This window comes from Drosophila kikkawai, chromosome 2L, assembly GCF_030179895.1.
Source record: "Drosophila kikkawai strain 14028-0561.14 chromosome 2L, DkikHiC1v2, whole genome shotgun sequence".
In the NCBI taxonomy this organism is placed as follows: domain Eukaryota; kingdom Metazoa; phylum Arthropoda; class Insecta; order Diptera; family Drosophilidae; genus Drosophila; species Drosophila kikkawai.
The window spans coordinates 23687917-23701399 of record NC_091728.1 but is presented as its reverse complement, the minus strand read 5'-3'; the positions used below and the strand labels follow the sequence as shown (position 1 = coordinate 23701399).

Sequence of the window (13483 nt, the reverse complement as noted above, 5' to 3'; positions counted from 1 at the left end):
TAAAAGCCGTTTACGAAAGAGTTAAATAAACATTAACCACAGCTCTCTTAATGCCATAGGCAAACCAATCAGTTTTGAACAAGTAACTGCCCTCGGGGAAAGGCAACATGCTGGTCATACGGTGGTCTATATTCTGAGTGGATATTTTATCCAGCTCCAGGTCATGCTAGAATACATCTGTTTAAGATTATGTTCGGGGCTGAAAGTATATGAAATACTTACGTCGTAGGGACAGGGGTGATTCAGGTTTGAATTGTTTTTGATGAAATCATAAAAGTAACTAGCAACCGGATTGGACCTCGGGTTCTTCAAGAATTTACACCCATCGACTGTCGTATTGTAAAGGAAGGGCTTAAACCCATTCAGTCGCTGATACAGGGCAAGGTTAATCTGAAAAGCAAGGAGAAAGGTATTCAAAAATGCTTTTAAAGTTGTAAGAAATACCTTAACTTTGGTAATCGGAACCTTAAGGAGTCTAACTTTAATAGTCATGTACTTGTAGGTCCGATTCACGGACTTTAAATGACAATACTCGAAGTCAGCAAAGTCCCTATCCACAGTTTCACACTTAAGATTCGAGAATTCTACCAGAGAATTAACCTGAAATGCAGTTAGTTTTTGTGAAAGGATATTTCCTATAAGTCTCCGAAGACTTTTTTACCCCGCTTAACAAGTATCCAGCAAGCAGACAGACAACGAGAATGCGGTTCATCATTTTGTAATGACCAATACCTGAGAACTGATTCGTTTTAAATTCTATAAACCATTTAAATCAATATTTCCGTTTGTAATAAAAAACACATTTAGATGTACTATTCATGATAGCCCTAAAACCTGCTCATCCGTATCAAACTACCAAATTAGAACGCTAACTACAAATACAATATTGGAATACTAATTTAAATTAATGTTTACAATAGAATTTGAACTTTTTACTGCTATTAATCATGTTTATCTCTTATAAATGAATATAAGTTGCAATCCTTTTGGACTTGTTTAAGTTAGTTTACCGTTTTAATTAGTTAAGTTAACCGAACCAAATTACATTTTCTTGTATCTAGATTTCAGACTCTAACCCAACAAAATACTTGATTACTTTCCGATCGCAAGGAATTTTTGACTCACTTACATGGGTTTTTCCCTCCATTTGTTCTACCCTTTTAGCCAAACTCATCCCGTTTCTGCTGCCTGCGATAAGCCCCGTTACAGGTAAACAAAAGTTAATTAAAAACCCCAATTGGTGGCGACTATAAAAGACCGTACAGTGAAAGAAATGACGCCAAAACTCTCCAAGAAGGCATCATGCGCAGTCTTCTGCTGCTTTCCCTCATCATCCTGGCTGTGGTTCTTGACGGTGAGACTTATAGCCTCAGTTTTGGGGATCAGTTTACCACCGATATTATCCTGTTCAATAAAACGGTGGTCCGTCGACCCATTGAGTATAAAAGCTGGAATGTGAATGTGGACTTTCCTTGCGGGGTAAGTGGGGTGATCGTGATTAATTATTACTATTATTTATTTATTTTAAAACCCAAAAGGGCTCGATAAACAACTATACCATCACGGTTATTTATGTCTATGACAACTTTTTGAATGGCTCTGGAGCTGAGCCCAGTTTGCTGAGAGGTGGTGTGGGTGCCAGCGAAGTCACCATCAACCTGAGCGGGGAAGTGGGCCACGGCATCAACTCTACCATAGAGATATGGGGATTTTAGAGTCCTTTAATGAATAGTTCAGCATTTATTATCCATATTTATTAAACGAAAGTCACTTTTCCACTGATTATTAATTCACAAAAAGAGATGTATAAGCTAAAGCCTTTCACCGGGTAATCACCGAGTACAGTGATATCTCCATTATTGTTCCCTGTCAATATAAATAGCATATTGATATGTCTATCCCTGGCCAACTTTGCATATTCTCCTCGCATTAGCCTTGGGTCAATCCCAGAAACTCCCCGAAAAGTTTAGCTCCGAGTTTCTCCCCCATTTTTTTGGGGGGGCTGCGGGCACAAAAGGATGAAAGTCTTTTTCCCTTTTTTGCCGGCCAGCGGCGTAGTCATCTAGCAAAGGAAAACATTCAATATTTAATAAATACGGATACGAAGGGTGTATGTGTGTGGATAGAGGGTACCGAAGTTAGCCCACAAATCCTGTGAAGCCCCCAGACAGACTGTTAAAAGGGCTAGAGGGGCTAAACCAAACCTAAAACCCAACAAAAAAAAACGGAGAAAAAAATGCTAAAGAAGGCAAAAACCGGGGGAGACAGACTTATTGGCCTTGGCTCATTGGATTCCAGAGGCTGGGTGTAAAATTTGTATTTCAAATTGCCAAAAAGAAGCAGAGTCTGAGGGCGATATGTTAAGCTGCACGGTCAAAAGGATGTGTTGGCTGGGTCCCTTTTTTTCTATGCTTTTCTTGGGCTATTTCCTCAGTTTATGTATCGAATTTAAATTTCAATTTTAAATGTCTCGAGGCTATCCCGAAGCCAGCGCGCTGGCGGTAAACATTTACACACGAATGTTTGAAAAGTTGTCAACGAAATGTTTCACTTAGTTAATATGCAAAGCGCGGCCAGGCCAAGCCCCGGATATGTTTACGGATACGGCCACGGCAACGGATACAGCCGGATGCGAACGGATGCGGAGGATAGCGAGGTGGCTATGGCGGGTGTGTCAGCTGCACTTGCTGTAAGCCCCGACTCGAAGGCAGGGAAAGTCCCACGTGCTCTCGTTCGATAAAAAATCGTCACGTAACTGCAGTGGCAGCGCAGGCAGCGGCGAAGGCAGGCAGAGATTTTCCGTACAGGACGCGGTGCATCCGAATTCGATTTGTGCTTTCTGCAAAGAAGCCCTCCTCCTCCCCCGTTGATCCTAACTTTAAGACCCGGTAAATGCGGCTGCTTCCGGCACAGCATTCACTTGACATTCCTCATACGCCGCGTGGCCACCGCACCGAAATGCCTAACGTAAGCCGCTTGCCGGCTTAGCTGACCACCACAGCAGTGTCCCCGGGTGACCAAGCTGCCACACACACACACCCACACACGGAGTACCCTGTCTGTAGATCCACCACCCTAACTCCCCCTACCTCCCCCGCCTGCTGTCAGCGGCAACAGCTTGCCGAGCAATTACTTCGGACTGCCCGGAAATGTCGCCTGAAAACCAGCAGCGACAGCAGTGGCAGCTGCTTGGAGCAGGTCCTGCCATAGCGCGCCCCATCCGCCCCCAATTCACACATCCTGGCATATGTCTGGGCCCTGGCATCTGCTTACACTGGCCTGCGTGGCCGAGGAGCATTGGTAAACCCGCCTCAAATGGGATTTCAATTAGCAGGCCAGTGCCTCACACCCAGTCAACGATTTTGTTGTCCAGTGTTTGGTGTGCTGTGTAACATTTACAGGACACTGTCTGTGGGCACTGTACAAAATGAGAGCCAAATTCGGGCTACTTAGAGAAAGATTAGAGCGGAAATAATGTTTTTGAAATTTTAATAAAGGATTTTGACTTTTAAAATGTTTAGTAATTCCTTTAATGCGCTTAATTTTCACTATACCCTTGCAGGGTATTTTAATTTTAGTCAGAAGTTTGCAACTCGGAAAAGAAGACGAAGAAAGTATATTCTTGATCAGCATCAACAGCCGAGTCGATCTAGCCATGTCCGTCTGTTCGTTTTTGTGCAAACTAGTACCTGAGTTTTAGAGCTATCTGAATGAAACTTTTGCAGATAGTCTTCTGATTACTATATATATCGGAACGAACTGGATCAGCCAACTATATCATACAACTTCCATAGAAACAATCGGAAAATTGTAAGAAAAACACTTAAAACTTTAATGTTCTTATAAGAACATGTTTATAAACATATTTTCCTTTACTTTGAAACATTGCCATTTTGTATTATTTCAGAATTTTGGTTTTAATTTTATGAAATCGGAAGACTATATTATATATTTACAATAGGAACGATCGGTAGGGAGAAATGTAAAGATGTGAATCCAAAACTGTAACTGTAACTATTTGTATTGGTAAATATATACATAGGTAAAATATATGAGCATATGATTTGCTTTACGATAAGTTAAGAAACTGGCCCCTAATTTCTAGAAATTCAATTAAATTTTGTTAATAAAAATATACAAAATTTATTAAAAATTTTAATATAAATAAATTTAATAGAAATTTTGTAGCTGACATAGGGTCTAATAAAATCTATTTTAGCCTTTGAAAAGTTTACTCTATCCCGAAAAGTAAATTTAAGCAAAACAAAAGCAAAATATTATTATATAAAATATAAATAGCAAATCTAAAGCATAACAAGTGTATATAAGCTCTCAAAATATTTACTATTCATTTAAATTTGTACAAAATCAGTGAAATTATAAAGCTAGAAAAAGTGAGGAGTATCAAATTTAAAATCAGAAATATATTTTTTAGCTCCTTAAAAGTTTTTTATTTGCCTAAAAATCTTTAATGAATTAATTTTAGCTAAAATGTTTACTCTTCTCCCAACTTTTAGAAATTCACTGAAATTATCACAATAAAGCTAAACAAATTAAAAATATTCCTATTTAAAATTTAAACAGAAAAACTAGACTAGACTTTAATTATAAATAGCTCTTAATTTTCCAATATTTATAAAAATTAAATTAAATTGTCATAACAGCTAAAAACAAGTAGAAAGTATTATTATTTAAATCAGTAAAAGCAAAACTGCAGTCAATTAAATTTATTTTAGCTTCTAAATCGTTTACTCTTCTTGTAATTTTCATAAATTCGTTTAAATTTTCATGATTAAAGCTAAACTAATAAAAACTATAATTAATTAATTAAGAAATAGCTCTTCTATAATATGAATACAAAATTAAATATAAATAATAACAAATAAATAAAATAATAAATTGCTCTCTTAAATACTTTGCATTAAAATCCAATCAATATTCCATTATTACCCATCCAATTTTTAAGCAATTTGTGCTTTCAATGATTTTCTTTCCGTGCACATTTATGGACGAAGGCTGAAGGAGAAGAGCCGAGGTGGCCTTTGCCCGGGGGACACATGACATGGAAGGGTGTCGGACACGCTGTTAAGGCTGCTGAAATTGCTGATTTGCCGTTGTCCCTTATCCGTTATCGTTGTTGGCCATTGGTTCGTGGCCAGCAGCAGCAGCAGCATTGATTTTTAATAAATAGCAATTTGGCAAACCAATCTGAGCTGTGATTATTTTAGCTGGCAGCACGTTCCTGCCAGGTGGAAAAACGCATTTGAAATGTGCAGCCGCATACGGGGGCAGCTAATGTGCCAGTGCCACCTCCCTTTGGCCTGGAAAAGGTAATGAAGTATTTATGATCGGCCCTGATTGCATGTGGTGGTGGTGGTGGCTCTATATGGAGCTATAGCCTCGCAAGCTTAGGTGTCACCTCGTCCACCTGCATTCGAGTTTTGACAGCCGCTGCTGGGGATTTGTGGCATAGCAAATTTTGAGCGGCTAAATTGTGGAACGCAACGGCACTGGACGGGCAGAGAGCAATCAATATTGATGAGGGGGGGCACTCAGTCACTGCATGAATTTTGCCACTTTTCGGGGCTAAGCAAACGGAGGCCGAAATGCACACATTGCTGTTTTCTTTATGACTTTTTTTAAGTTTGCTTTATGCTTTCTCTGCGAAGATTTATTGGGCCTTGGAAATGTCAACGGTCAATTGATAAATTATCTGCTTAAAATGCTCCAAAGATAAATATTAATCTTACTGAATGGGAGGGAAATTAAACATTTAAAAGAAATAATTAATGGGGATAGTTAAAATGGAAACAATATTTGTCGGAGAGGAGGCCAGAAGTAGGCATGAGACTTTAGGCAGACAAAGAGCTGACTTAGTTCGGATGGATCCGAAAAATGTCCGCTAAAAATATTAAATGAGGACAAAGAATCGCATTAGTTTCGCTAAATGCTCAAAAACGGACGCGCAAGCGGACTAGTATTGCTAATTGTCAGGATAATACCCGCTAATGATGTCGTAAATGGTCAATAATTTTTGTACAAGCTGTATAAAATTAACATTTGTTTTGAATTTACGTTTGTTTTGAATGAGAATGAGAAGAGCAAAACAAAAGCAAAACAAAAGCAAAATAAGAACCAAATTTAGGTATTAAATTAAACATTTAATATATTTATGCAACAACTATAAATATTTTTACTGACTAATTCCATTTATGTAAAATTAAATTTTGTAAAATATATTTAATGTATATTTTATGCGAATTCGTTGAATTAAGACAATATGTTTTATAATTAATAAATCAATTATCAATATTAATTCAAATTCATTCAATTCAATTTGCTTAAAACAAGATCAAAACGGAAAATTCAAATTCAAATTCAAATTTTTGAATGAATTTGAATGAGAATGAAAAAATGGCGGTAAAATAGCCAAAATCAGAGCGAGAAAAATCGATTTCGGCGAAAAATCGAAAATCGATTCGAGTGACGATTTTGACGTCACGCACTCGATTTTTATAATCGAATATAATCGATGGTTCAAAAACTGGCTATTGAAAACTGCTTTACCGACCGTTTTTTGAACTTTACTAGTGGAATACTTCCACACACCTAGGTGGCGCTTTTTAAACATAAAATATCAGTTAACTGATTTTGTCCAGTTTGCTTCCTGACAGCTAGATGGCGTGCATTGGGTGTGTGAAATGCGACAAAAAAATAATTTCTATACCAAAAAAAGTTGATTCGCCCCCGGGTGGACTCGAACCACCAACCTTTCGGTTAACAGCCGAACGCGCTAACCGATTGCGCCACGGAGGCAGCAATCGGGCGTCTGTCAAATGCAGCATGTAAGCCTTTGGGAATTATTTATTAGAATATAATTTATTTAACTGAAGGGATATTTAGCTGAATTTTTATAATACCTGTCTGTTATTCCTACCTGTATATCTCTTATTTTGTTAGTATGTAATTACGGTTTTTTATTTGTATTAATCTAAACTATTTTATCTACTTATCTCGTTGCATTTTATCGCAATTATAAATTGAATAATTTATTAAGACAAAAAATATATAAGCACATCGAATTAACAGATAAATGTTCTAATTTTAAAATTTAATCTTCCATAAAATCTCAACCGGGCTATAATTTCGCAACATTTCCGTAGCCTCCGTGGCGCAATCGGTTAGCGCGTTCGGCTGTTAACCGAAAGGTTGGTGGTTCGAGTCCACCCGGGGGCGGCTTATATTTTTGTTACTTTTATTTACGGTTTTTATGATAAGTCTGCCCAACATACTTATTTTAAGAAAATTCTAAATCTAACTTTTACTGGAGTTTGGAATTAAAATATAAATACAGAGACGTGAGCGGAAGAGCCTCGGCTGGGCTTTTGCCAAATAATCAGTGGAAAGGGGCGACTCCCGGATAACTGCCTCGTCCTCAGCGGCGGCGGCCTGCTGGTGACGGCGCTGCAATCGACTCGAGCTGCTCTCCGAGGAATCCTCGCCAGAGGTGCCCAGGCCCAGGTCCTTCTCGTCCATGCCGTATGCCTTATAAGGGGCTCCCAGAAAACCCTTTGAGCTGTAGGGTCCATGGTCGGGTACTGCATGTAGTAGGACTGCGAGAAAGGCTTCTCCAACTGTCGCTCATCCAAACTGTCGTCCACCTCTACGTCGCTGCCGTCATCCTTGCCCGTCCAGGTGAGGCAAGAACCAGGTCCAAAGAGCGAGAGCAAGACGGGCAGCAGGAAAAGGCCGTGCATGGCCCCGAAAAAGATCACCAGGAAGACCATCTTGAAGAAGACCAGGAAGATGTAGCTCTAGGCCAGGAGCGGCATTTCTTAATTAAAAAAAAAAAAAAAAAATACGAATATTTTATTCAGAATTTATAAATTCCATGTAAAAAATTATTTACTAAACCAAGTTATTTTAATTTGTATTTTTAAAAAGTAAATTTAAAATTTGTAATTGTTTTAATTTAAATTTACTTTTTAAAATTACAAATAGCATATAACTTAATTCTCCAAATGCTTTATTAAGATTTGCTATTTTTTTTTCCTAATCGTAATTTATGAATACTTTCATCCAGCTGCTGCTTCTTCCTCTTTTTGCTGACGAGCAGCAACCCCGAAAATGACACGATTTCCCTGGGATACATACACACTCGCACACACACACACACACACGCGCTACACACAAAGCGTCGCTTTTCCTTTGTTTTGACCACTCTTCTTTGTACTTTGCTCACTTCTGCTGTTTTTGTTGTTGTCGCTCGAAAAGATATCTTTCCATATGGCTGACTTTGAATGGAAACGGTTTTTCCTCGGTCTGTCAAGAAACCGTAATGAATAATGAAGGCGAGACGTGGACGAGAAGGCCTTGAAATGCCAGACAGACTTTGTAGAGTTTGCAGACTTTCTAGAGTTTGAAATATAGGCTCAGCTTAAAGACGAGCTTAGGACGAGCAGACACAACTGTACCTCTCCTGGCACAAAATGGCTTTGACTCCAAAGCGTCTCTGAACTGCAACTTCAACTCCGTTTTATTTCATTTCGTAATTTCCTTTACATAAGTACCAAACCACCCGTTCGGCCCATCAATCAATATTCCGACAAAAAGTCGCCCCTTTTCGGTGCAGAAAACAACCACCCACCCGAACACTCACCCAAAAAATTGCTGGAATCGAATCGCAACGCTCGGGTTGCCGAATCCGAAAACCTCGACCAATGGCAGCTGACTGAGTCTTCGGCTGTCTTCGGCTCGCCAATCGCAAGGCGGCTGCCCAAACGCCCACCGAATCCGACCAATCACAAAGCTTCGCCGGGTGGATTTAGCGATCGGCAACCGGTTTTTCGCTCAGCGGTGGTGGTTTGTTCTCTTCGCTCTCTCTCTCCCCTCTTTTTTACTGCGCCTTCTTTGCCTGCCCTTCGGTTTCTTCATTTTCTTCTTCGCAAACACACGCCCGGTGTTGCCAGTAATAAATAAATAAATAATTTATTATTTATAATAATAATTAATAATATTTTGTATATAACACACAAGGACCAGGTGGCAGCCAAATCGGTTAAAATTGCGGTGTATCAAATCCAGATCAGTTGCTGCAAAGGATAAAAATAGGAAAATGGATAAATTAAGTAAATTTTTTATTGATTATCTTATGAGGTTCGAAAGATATGATTTTTGCAACGTAAAATGAGAAAATAGGTAAATAAATTGTAAATAAATATATAATAAATATTAAATGAATAATAATAATAATAATAATTTGTAATAATAAATAAATTATTTATGAATTATTATTTTTACTCACACGAGGACCAGGTGGCAGCAAAATTGATTAAAATTGCGATCAATCAATCAGTTGCAGTCAGCGGATAAAAATAGGAAAATGTATAAATTAAGTTAATTTTTACAAAAAAAAAAAATATAAATATATATAATATATCGATGTATCGATGTTTCTATTTTTTGTGTTAGGAACTGGTGTAAATAATCACTTTAAATCCTAAATCAAATAAGCTTAAGGCCTTAGTTGCTATAGCTTTAATCATTAAGCTAAGCGCAAATTTATAAGTCTCGTTTAGCTGTTAAATAAATAAATAAACTGGTGGAGTTGGTGGTCCGGACTCCGGAGTGCAAAATGGACAGTCATCTGATAGGTAAAAAAAATAAACATATTTCAAAACGTGTAACTATAGCACAGTAAATGTGTGCATGTGTCGCACCTCAAGCCACTCTATAACATTGTGTACGCAAATATATGATTATTTAATTGTTTCTTATATTATTTCAGCAACAACAAAGGACAATATGGTGGAAGAAGTTTCTGGCGGAAAAGGAAAATACAAACATCAAAGGTTTGGGAACATTTTCAGCGCATAAAGGACAAACAAATAGCGGTGTGCTTGCATTGCAAAAAAAACATACAAAATGAGTGGCAACACCACAAATATAACGTTTCACTTGAAGCGCTGTTATCCCCAATTTGAATGTATGCCGAAGCCTTCGAGTCCAACTAGTCTTGACAAAATTTATAGAGCTTGAAAACGCATATGAAGGAAATTCAGCAAAACAAAAGAAAATAGACAATGACTATGGATTTCGATCGCTTGTTAAAGAGCTAGATGCCAATTATAAAATTCCAATTAAAACTTATTTATTTTTTCCACTCTTCCCCCTCGTGGTGTTTCGAAAAACCTTAGCAAATAAAAGAAAATGCGTTAAACTTTAAAGATCATTTATGCAAACTTCATTGTCATTTGGCCTTTCAGGCTGGTGATTACATTTTTAAAGAATCACAAGTGTAATGTGTTAAAAAATAATTTTGTTAGTTGGCCCTTCCTTCAGGCTGGTGATTACATTTTTAAAGAAAATAAAATTGTCATTTGGCCCTTCAGGCTGGTGATTAAGTTTTTTAAGAAAATATAGCTGATTCTCCAAGCCTGAAGACGGTGTACGGTTGATGCTCTCCGCTACCAGGAATGCCAACAAATAAAAACAGTAATCCTTGGATTCAGAATTCTTGAAAAATAATTAAGTTTTATGGGAGCTGCGCGACAAGATCAACAAAAGTATAAATTGTTGCCTCAAAACTTCAATTAAATACTATTAAATACTGTATTCCTGTTTTTATAGGTTTTAAATTTAAATATTAAAAAGGCCAATTAGCATTAAAAACAATATACAAAAGTTGTTTCCAATCTAAATAATTTGATTTTGGAAGAAATACCAAAGGAAGGTTAACGATTAAGGGCGAAGTTTCCGAGGTCATTCTAAAATAAATAGTTAGTGCAAAATAAAACTAAATATATGTAATAAAAATAAATATAATAAAAACGTATTTTAAACATTCAGCAGAAATATTACTTAATGTTTTAGGGTTATGTTCATGGTAAAACATTAAAAATCGTTATAAAAAATCTGTTAAAATTTAAAAATAAAAAGCAAATATGAACGAGATAGAAATGGAAAATCAGTGCTTCCGAATTGCGATTTGTAAGCTTAATCTACTCTTTTTATAGTTAAATTGATACTTATTTAGATATAGCATTTTATTTATTTTTTTATCAACAGTAAAATCTTACTCAAAACTCCCCGAAAAACCGAAAAATACTAAAACTACTCACTATAGAAAATTCTACAAACTACCCACCAAATGTAGCAAAAAACCTACCCGCTCCTCTTACCATAAGATTCACTCTGCGCTCTATCCATCCCAAATCCAAGAGTGTTTTTGACAGCTTCCTCCAGAGCCATCATCCTGCCTGCCGTCATGTGGCGTCACTTTGCCCCTTGGATCTCCATTTTTCGGTTTTTATGCTCGTCGGCAGTCAGTCAGTCTGACTTTCAGAGTCTTGTTCCCTGTTCCCAGAGGGAAGAACAGCCAAGCCTCTTCTTTTGGCTTATTTGCAGTCGTTTCTGGTCCTGACTGGCAGGCCATAAAATGGCTTCTCCGCCCCCGCACATTCCCTTGATTCGTTTCATGTCGCCCGGTGGCAGTTACAGCTGCGTTACTGCGACTGCAAATTACCATTTTTAACGAATGGAGCTGTCGAAAACCTGGATTTATAGGGGCCTCCGGTTTGGAGAACGCATTCGTGCAGGTAAGGTCAGCGGAAACTGGAAGTGTGATGTGTTAACACGAGCAATTTATTCATGGACTAACCGTTTCGATAACACTTTGAATATCATGAATATGAATTTGTAACATATAGAGATATGATAAGTCTTCGATATAAAAATGAGACTTTTTTGAGATTTTCATTTTGTTATAAAAAAACAAATCGATGTGAAAAAAGGAAAAAGAACTTTTAGCTTCGTCGATTTTGCCAGCGAACATTGAAAGACGTTGCAAGATCAAGAGAGTAAACAGATGATATTGTGCTATAACATTAACTCATTTCCGGCTTTTATATAAATTTGTGATTCTTAGTTTTGAAAAATCAAAAGAATTCTGTGGAAAAAGTAAAAATACCAAAATAAATGCCACGGAAATGACAGGTGGGGAACTACGACATTACTGAATTGCCAAAAAAGCTACAAAGCGATGTCGTCTTTTGAAAAATTAATTCTTAAAAAAGATAAGGTTATTGTAAACAAATTTAACGGCGATTTGCGCCAACTCTCCCATTTGGTCTCTAAAAGACCAAGAATGGACGTAGTGGGCAAGAAGGAACCGAAGCAGCGGTATCTGCGGCAGCCGCATCCGGAGCCGGAGCAGGAGGATCGCCGCTGGAATTTGACCTTGGGATCGACTTAATCAGAAGCTAAGATATGGTGGTTATCTCGTACAATACGGTACGGCAATCTCTCAGGAGAATTAAGAGACTACACCCCAATAAAATAATATATAAAAAAAAACATTTTAAAATAAAACAACAGGCATCGATTTGCGATATGGCTCTCTTTATATAGCACCTGGCGAGACTTCAGTGTGACCGTTACTTTTGTACAAGATTATCCCTTTTTTGTGTGACCGTTGCCATGTCATTTCATTTTATTTTCGACATGCAACGCCGCATGAAACTGAATTTGTAACACATTGATATGATAAGTATTCGATATAAAAATGAGACTTCTTTGACATATTAATTTTGTTTATGTTTATGTTTTTTAGATAGAAATAAATATATTTTTTCTCTTTGAAATCAGAAATTAGAATGTAAGCTTTTAGAATGCTTAAGTTAATCAAATGTATTTTATTTTTATTGCTAGCTAGCGATCATTCGCTTCATATTGTCAATATTCATTTGATATTTTAATGCAAATATCCAAATTTAGGTTTGATTGATCATTTAGAAAAACTGTCTTTAAATAACAAAATTATACGATTTCCAAGAACAAATTATGAAAATAAATACATTCAAGTTTAAAATTAATGTAAATAAACATTAAATTCTCAAGCTTTAATTATTCAGTTATGTTCCAAAGTGCTGTGCAGGCTAATTAAATATTAATTAACTTGTTAATTGTACATTAAACATTAATTGTTTTTTAATTTAGTTTTTTTTAATTTTGTTTTTTAGTTTTTTTAATTTAAAACAAGCTTTCCCTTCTTTTCACAAACTCTAGAGAGCATGCCACAAAATGTGATGAAAAAGTGTGAAAGTGACATTTCCATTATGCGGAATTATGGCCATCAATTACAGTTACCGTTCGTTCGGACGCACATAATAAAAAATGGCGTCAAGCTTAAAGGTCGCGGGGACGTCCCCGCGTGACGTCACACAGCGCCAGACAAAGCAAACACACATACAGCCACACCTACACACACACACACACGCTTGGCAACCAACTGTAATCTGGTGAAAAAAAAAGTATTTAATCGGGGCGAGGGCAGCAATAATTTTTGCGCTTTAATTGAAAACAAAACGCGCAATCGAAATGCCAAAGCGTCACGCCAAAAACACAAACAAAAACGAAGCAGAAAACAATCTAAATTTAAATATTAGCCGGTTGCGATCATTCGAAAATATTTGTATTTATAAAT

The 13483-nt window shown here is 37.0% G+C and overlaps 3 protein-coding genes and 2 non-coding genes across 5 annotated transcripts; 2 read left to right on the top strand and 3 right to left on the bottom strand.

Annotated features, from left to right (window-relative positions):
* Nucleotides 1-10: 10 nt before the first annotated feature.
* On the bottom strand, nucleotides 11-10355 carry LOC108080867 (uncharacterized). Its single transcript, XM_070285442.1, is given in 5 exon segments — nucleotides 11-166; nucleotides 223-390; nucleotides 445-584; nucleotides 1907-1923; nucleotides 10294-10355. Coding segments are annotated over 5 exon segments (543 nt in total).
* Nucleotides 1294-1768, top strand: LOC108080868 (probable salivary secreted peptide). The gene is made up of 2 exons (XM_017175771.3): nucleotides 1294-1479; nucleotides 1539-1768. Exons 1-2 carry the CDS (start codon nucleotides 1303-1305, stop codon nucleotides 1713-1715), a joined length of 354 nt encoding a protein of 117 aa, XP_017031260.1. The 5' UTR covers nucleotides 1294-1302; the 3' UTR covers nucleotides 1716-1768.
* On the bottom strand, nucleotides 6743-6816 carry TRNAN-GUU (transfer RNA asparagine (anticodon GUU)). The gene has a single exon. It is a non-coding gene; the product is annotated as a tRNA-Asn (tRNA).
* On the top strand, nucleotides 7163-7236 carry TRNAN-GUU (transfer RNA asparagine (anticodon GUU)). Its single transcript has one exon. It is a non-coding gene; the product is annotated as a tRNA-Asn (tRNA).
* LOC121502370 (uncharacterized) lies at nucleotides 7300-8994 on the bottom strand. The gene is made up of 2 exons (XM_070288423.1): nucleotides 8660-8994; nucleotides 7300-7834 (listed from the first exon to the last, which is right to left on the bottom strand). The coding sequence occupies exon 2, from the start codon at nucleotides 7785-7787 to the stop codon at nucleotides 7338-7340; it is 450 nt and encodes a 149-aa protein (XP_070144524.1). The 5' UTR covers nucleotides 7788-7834; nucleotides 8660-8994; the 3' UTR covers nucleotides 7300-7337.
* Nucleotides 10356-13483: the final 3128 nt, after the last annotated feature.

What these genes read in the sequence shown, in the direction of transcription:
- LOC108080868 (XM_017175771.3), top strand. Translation starts at nt 1,303, where the DNA reads ATGCGCAGTCTTCTGCTGCTTTCCCTCATCATCCTGGCTGTGGTTCTT. An exon ending in ATGTGGACTTTCCTTGCGGG is followed by an intron (nt 1,480 to 1,538) that starts GTAAGTGGGGTG and finishes AAAACCCAAAAG; the next exon opens with GGCTCGATAAACAACTATAC.
- LOC121502370 (XM_070288423.1), bottom strand. Translation starts at nt 7,787, where the DNA reads ATGGTCTTCCTGGTGATCTTTTTCGGGGCCATGCACGGCCTTTTCCTG.